Source organism: Gracilinanus agilis, chromosome 4, assembly GCF_016433145.1.
Source record: "Gracilinanus agilis isolate LMUSP501 chromosome 4, AgileGrace, whole genome shotgun sequence".
Taxonomy (NCBI): Eukaryota; Metazoa; Chordata; class Mammalia; order Didelphimorphia; family Didelphidae; genus Gracilinanus; species Gracilinanus agilis.
In genome coordinates this window covers 164,662,411-164,669,792 of record NC_058133.1, presented here as the reverse complement: position 1 = coordinate 164,669,792, position 7,382 = coordinate 164,662,411, and the positions used below count along the sequence as shown (strand labels likewise).

At 39.3% G+C, this 7,382-nt stretch overlaps 1 protein-coding gene across 1 annotated transcript in view; it reads left to right on the top strand.

Moving 5' to 3' along the window:
* The first annotated feature begins 1,825 nt into the window (after positions 1–1,825).
* Positions 1,826–7,382, top strand: part of LOC123246072 (Fc receptor-like protein 4) — a 90,276-nt gene continuing 84,719 nt past the window's right edge. The window contains exon 1 of the mRNA XM_044675020.1: positions 1,826–1,886. Coding sequence (XP_044530955.1) covers positions 1,826–1,886 — 61 coding nt within the window. The remainder of the gene's footprint in view (positions 1,887–7,382) is intronic.

Below are 7,382 nucleotides of genomic sequence, written 5' to 3'. Positions count from 1 at the left end.
AATGGAATATTACTGAACCATAATACATATTCTATATAAAGAATTCAGAAAAATTTGGGAAGATCTAGGTGAAATAATACAGAATGAAGAAAATAAAACCAAGAGAGTAATATCTTAAAATGACCACAATAATGTAATAATAACTCCAAAAGGACGCTAATAAATTATTATTTTAGATCTGAGAAATAATCATGAAACATCTTATGTTTTCAATAGAAAGGTAAAATAATACACCAATGGAATTACACAAATTGTCAGTCAAAATCTGTGTTTGGAACTGCAGGAGAGGAAACACAGAAGAAAAGCAACTGCTTGAACACATGGGTTGAGGCGGACATGATTGGGGATGTAGACTCGAAACTATCACACCAATGCAACTATCAACAATTTGGAAATAGGTCTTGATTGATGACACATGTTAAAACCAGTGGAAATGTGCATCAGCTATGGGGTGGGGGGGTATCTGGGGGTGAAGGGGAAAGTAAGAGCATGAATCATGTAACCATGTTAACTTTTCTAAAAAATAAATATTAATAAATGTTAAAAAAAAACGTGTTTGCAAAAATAGTTGGGTTTTTTTTTTGTCACAAGGAAAGATTCATAGGTTTAAATGGAAATAATTATAGGGTAAAATTAAATACATATATATTTTAAAGAATGTTATTGTTATTCTTTAAATGTTGCCTGGGGAACTCTGATCAGTGCACTGACCAATTATATTTCAAAGAACTCATGATAACACAAACCCTCAACTCCTGACCAGAGAGGTAATAGACTTTGGGAGATAGGGTGGAGAGAATGGCCAATGTGGAAATTTGTTTTCTTTTATTATGAATATTTGTGACAAGAGTTTTCTTTTTTCTAAAGAAGAGTGGGAAAGGTAAAAATGAAAGGAAGTAGATTTTTGTTCATTAAAAAAATAATTAGATTTTTGAAATAATGTAGTAAGAGATGTCTTGATAGTTTGCAAGTCTTGTCCCCAAGTGGGATAATTGCTCTCTGACCCTAAGATTTTCCTGTATAGTAGGAAAAAGATCACAGAAAGTTGGCTTATGTATCCTTCTATAAAGCATATTCATTATTACTGTCTCTGAGACATAACTTGAACCACAAAAGGATTTTAGAATAGTCGCAAGTAATGTGTGCGGTGTTATGACATCCTGAAATGCCTCTTTAGCAAGTCATTACATACGTACACACACACACACATACACACCTTTCAATTTCCTCTCCTATAAACTGGGTACAATAATATTCACAGTCCTACCTCAAAGGGGTGCCAGCAAAAAAGCACTTTGTAAACTTTAAGAGCTACAGAAATGTGGCTTATTGTTATCTGAACACTGGAATGCTTTGGTGGTCGTGGGATCACAGGTACATAAATTTAAGTTAGAAGGATACTTCCAGACTATCTTGTCAAACCCTTTCATTTTAAAGATGAGGGATTAAGGCTAAAAAAAGAAGTGACTGACTCATGATCATATAATAACAGAGTTGGGATACAAACTAGATCTCTATTAGATTCCATTGAATCATAGAGTATACCAAGAGAGGCGTTATCTTGGACTACATTGTTCCTTTTTGCTAGCTCTATGTTTCTTTCTGAGAACCTGTCCTAGATTCAGAAGGCAAATTCCATGAGAGAGATCAGGCAGTCTCTCCTATCACTCAACCAAAAGTAGCAAATGCTTTCTAAATGGGTAATTTGGGGGTAATCTTCATTTCCATAGAATACAACTCACAAATTACTCCAAAGTGATTGGCTGAATGAAAAGAAAGATGGCAGGAAATAAATTATGGCTGGCTTGCTCTTGGATGAACGGGCATGGAGCAAAATTGCTACAGGGTCTCCTTGGAGAGTGCTTCCAAATACGAGATCCAATCCTGTAAGTTTGTAAAGTTTTTATCCCTCTACCAAATTTCTCTTGTCCAAATATAAGCACCAATATCTGTGGGAAGATCAAAGGACCAGTCTTTGGCAACAATGCAAGTAGATGCTAGACTACTCTTGTTTATACAGAGAAAATGCTCCATTTCTGAAGTTGTTTGCTTCTCATTTAGGAGGAATTTGATCTTTAAGTGTCCTAAAAGATTTACAAGTGCAAATTGACCATGCTGCACATGCCAGAGCTACTGAATATTCTTTTTGAAGTGTTAATTGCCCAGGGCACTCACAAATACATGGATAGTCTTTTTTCCTACACTCAGATGCAGGCAGTTGATTTCTAGTAGAAAACTTATAAACCTGCTTCCCATAATTAACCCAAGGATAATCTGTGATCAGTGACATTAGAGTGTAATGATCATTTTAGGATTGTCAGTCTGCTGAGCTCCAGCACTAATAAAACCTGTGAATAATCTCAATAGAACCTACCTTTAGCTTAAGAGTGGGAACCTTTTACATAAATTGTGAGAAAAGAAGAAAACACTAGTTACATTCTTGAAAAACATTTTTATGGGGCTATAAGCAGCCCTTATCTTCTTAATGGTCATAGATTGGACCATGAGAAGAATTACCAAGGACAACAATAGGGGCATTCAATGGACTCATACCAAGCAGCTAGAGGACCTTGACTTCGCAGATGACATCTGTCTCCTTTCTCACAAGCAGCAGGATGCGCAAGCCAAACTTGCACGACTCTCTGAAGAAGCGGAGAAGACAGGTCTGAAGATCAACAAGAAGACTGAGGTGATCACAGTCAACAGCAGACAGGACCTGCCAATCCAACTACAGGGAGAAAACATCAAAGAGACGGACCACTTCACCTATTTGAGTAGCATCGTCAGTAAGGACGGCGGGGCAGATGAGGACATCAGAAGCCGAATCAACAAAGCCAGACAGGCATTTAACACCTTACGGTCTGTCTGGACCTCCAAAGCACTGTCCCTCGTCACTAAGCTCCGAATCTTCAACACCAACGTAAAGGCTGTCCTCCTATATGGATCAGAAAGCTGGAGAGTGACGAACGCTAACACCAACAAACTCCAGGTCTTTGTTAACAGATGTCTACGCTACATCTTGAACATCAGATGGCTTGAAAAGATCTCCAATGCTAGTCTCTGGGAAAGAACAATCCAGTATCCCATTAGGACATAAAGAAACGTAAGTGGAGATGGATAAGACATACACTACGAAAACCGGAAGACAACGTAGCCAGACAAGCATTGAGCTGGAACCCTTCAGGGAGGAGGAAAATCGGAAGACCAAAACAGACCTGGTGAAGATCTGCCGAAAATGAAACAAAAACAGTCAGAATGACATGGGCCCAGCTGGGGGAAGTTGCCCAGAACAGAGTCCGCTGGCGTGAGATGGTTGCGGCCCTATGCTCCTAAGGAGTCAACAGAAATAATAAATAAATAAATAATAATAATAAGCAGCTAAGCTTCAAAAAAAACTCCATTAACATTCAAGCAAAAAAAGTACTATAATAATGCATACTTAATACAAATATAAGTATCCTTTCAATATTGTGGGATTTGGGAGTCCAGCACCTATGCAATATGGAACATCCATGTAAAAATTTTTTGGCCCTCCATACCAGAGAAGTTTGAATTATTATTATTATTATGTGTATGTTTATCATTATATGTATACATATAATGCACACATAAATATTTGTATGCATGGATATGTGTATTGTAATATATATGCATATATATATATGTATGTATGTATATATATGTGTGTGCCTTTGTATCATTTTCCCTAATGTGAAAATGGAGAAAAGCACTTCTGCTTCAGTATCTGCAGTCTTCCAGGAACCTAATGAACATTTGAAAAGCCATGGATTTTCTCTGAAGTTTTAAACCTCTTGCCTGAATTTTCCAGTAATTGTGCCAGTTTCTCCATGGAATAAATGAAGGAGGAATTCTGAAAAGGTTGGTAAAGTAAAAGATCCCTAAGAATATGCCAAATGTGACCCCAAAGCCATCTGCAGTATCTCCATTGCTCTCATTCACAGTCCTAGAATTTCTAGTTGAGTCTCTTAGAGCTTCTGTCTTCTTCATTACAAAGTAGGTGACTGAGTTTCCTAACTCTGAAGTCTTCACAAAATCTCAGGACTGGAAGGGAAAAAGGAAATATCTAGTCTAATACACATCTAGAACTAGAAATATCTCTTCAATATACTCAATAAATGATCATCAGATTTTATTTGCAGAATTCTAACAAAGGAGAATTTACTATCCTACCACTCTTGAGGCAAGCCATTTCACTTTTGAACTATAGAAGAAAATTTAAATCTTCCTTCCCCATTAAAATTCTTATCAGATTTGGTCCAGTGTTCTAGAGTTGTTTAGTGGATTTCATTCAAATAAGTGGTTAGACAAGACATCTCTGATATCCAATTTCAGGAGTCTATGAATGTGAGGAAAATCTTGTAAGGTTTGAGTAGATATCATACTGTGGATGGTTTTAATGTAACATACTTGTGAATTGGAGAGGTTAAAAACTGGGAATGCGCTTCCTTGAAGAGTGGCAAGATCCCTATCATTGGAGATCTTCGCTAAATATTAGAGTCAGAAGAGAGAAAAGAAAGCATCTCATCTAATATTTATATCTGAACTAGAAAACTCTCTACTTTCAGGTTATTTTGAGCTTGTAACCATCTCAGAATTTCAAATCTCTTTCAACAGAACTACTGTTCTAGATGTGTCTCTTCCATTCTATATTCTTTAGTTAACTACTTGATCACAAATGAAGACTTTTAGATCTATCACTATTAAATTACACCTAATTAGAACTAATCCATTATGAAGCCTGTCAAGAACTCTATTGCCTAGAAACTTCCGGTTAAGATGGCGGCAGAGTAAGGAGCAGCTGCTCCATCTCTCCTGACCGAAGCATACAGGACTCCTCAAGGGGAAATAAAAACGAGTCCAGAGGAACGAAGGAACCCCACAACAGGGCACAGCATTGAAGGTACGCAGAATCGGGGTATCTCCACGCTATAAAGGGGTGAAACAGCTCTCACTAAAACGTGAGAGGAAGAAGCCCCTCCCCCACCCCCCACACCGCACACCTCTCACAACGCCAACGCACAAGAGTGAAAACAGGACTGGGGCAACCAGATAATCACTGGCAGCCCCGGGGCTTGTACCTGTGTGCTGCAAGATGAGGGACCCCAAGTGGCTGGGGGCGCTCATGGACTTTTCTCGAGCTTCCACGTGGGTGAAGGCACCGCCTTGGGCCAGGACAAAGGCCCCTAAAACACAGCCTTTCCCAAGCGCTGAAGGCATCGCCTCAGGTGCGAATAAAGATCTCCAGCCCACGGACTTTCACTACCTCTGCAGGGGTGAAGGCAGGGCCCTAAGAGCATCTGCGCAGGCAAAGGCAGTGCCCTAGGCTTGAATAACGATCTCCAGCCCAGGCTTGGACCTCCAGTGAGGACCCTGTGCAGACCGGAGCGTGGCTGTGGAAGCAGCCCCAAAGACTGCTGAAGGAGCCTCAGGCAGAGGGGCAGACCAGGGTCTACCAGGAGGCCTGACCCCGAGGACAAGGAGACCAGAGCCCGGAGCTTGTAAGGCCCAGGCAGACCCTGAGTGCAAAGACAAAGCTGAAAAGGGGCGGGGCCAAAAATGGCCAGCAATAAGGAAGTCCAGAAGAAAAAGACTATCAAGAGAAACTCTGAAACACTCGACAACTTCTACACTGAGAAAATCCAGACACCAGAGGAGGGAAAACAAAAATCCAAACCTCCCCCAAAAAATGAAAGCTGGTCACAAGCTATGGAAGAGTTTAAAAATGAAATGTTGAGGAAGATGGAAGAAATCTGGCAAGAAAATAACAGTTTAAAAGGCAGAATTTTGCAATTGGAAAGTGAGACAAGTCAACTGAAGACCAAAAATGACCAGATTGAAAAGGAAAACCAAAAAATTATAGCCGAAAACCAAAACATTAAAGCCGAAAACCAGTCCTTTAAGGCTAGAATCGAACATTTAGAAACCAATGATCTCTCAAGACAACAAGAACAAATAAAACAAAGTCAAAAGACTGATAAAATATCTCAATGAGAGAGTGACAGACCAAGAAAACCGGTCGAGAAGAGACAACTTGAGAATCATTGGTCTTCCAGAAAAGGCAGAAATTAATAGAAACTTGGACTCCATACTTAAAGAAATTATTCAGCAAAATTGCCCTGAAGTTCTACAACAAGAGGGCAATATAGACATTGAAAGGATCCATAGATCACCCTCTACACTGGACCCAGAAAAGTCAACACCCAGAAATATAATAGCGTAATTGAAGAGCTTTCAAGTTAAAGAAAAAATCTTACAAGAAGCCAGGAAGAGACAATTCAAATATCAAGGAGCACCAATAAGGATCACACAGGATCTGGCAGCCTCAATGCTAAAAGACCGCAAGGCTTGGAATATAATATTCAGAAAGGCAAGAGAGCTGGGCCTTCAGCCACGAATCAACTACCCAGCGAAACTAACCATATACTTTCAGGGGAAAGTATGGGCATTCAACAAAATTGAAGAATTCCAAGTTTTTGCACAAAAGAGACCAGGACTAAATGGAAAGTTTGACACTCAACCACAAATATCAAGAGAAAGATGAAAAGGTAAATAAGAAACAGAGGGAAACGAAAGAAAACTCATAGTCTTTTAAGCTTGACTCTTTAAGGGCATAAATAAGATCTAATTATCTGTATTACTAGGTGGAGAAATGCTATGTATAATTCTCTGTAGTGAACTCTATACACTATTATAATATTCACTATTATAGCAACCAGAAGAATAATTCATAGGGAGAGGACAGGATACTAAATGGTCTAAGAAGACATGGGGGATGGGAAAGAGGGGGGGAATAGTAGGGGACACCAAGAAAAATCTGAGTAAATAAGAAAAATAAGATATTCTATTACACACAAAGAGGGCATGGGGAGGGGAGGGGATAAATAATACCATAAGAAGGAGAGGAAGAGAGCATAATCAAACCTTACTCTCAGTGTAATCAACCCGGAGAAGGAAGAGTAGCTTTATTATCCATCTGGATAAAAAACTCTATCTAACCTTACTGAGAAAGTCAGAAGGGATAAACCGAAGGGAGCAGGGGAGTGGGGAAGTCAAAAAAGGGAGGGGAGAAGAAGGAGGAGGGAATTCATTAGACCTTTAAAAATAAAAAGAGGGGAACAATAAGGAAGGAAGTTAATCAAGGGAGGGGATAAAGCAAACCACTGGTTTAAAAGGAAATAATGTAAGAAGAAGAGGTAGGACTAGGGGAGGATACAAAAAATGTCAGCGAATGCACAACTGATAATTATAACTCTGAATATGAATGGGATGAACTCGCTCATAAAACAGAAGCAAATAGCAGAGTGGATCAGAAACCAAAATCCTACCATATGTTGTCTACAAGAAACACATATGAGGCGGGT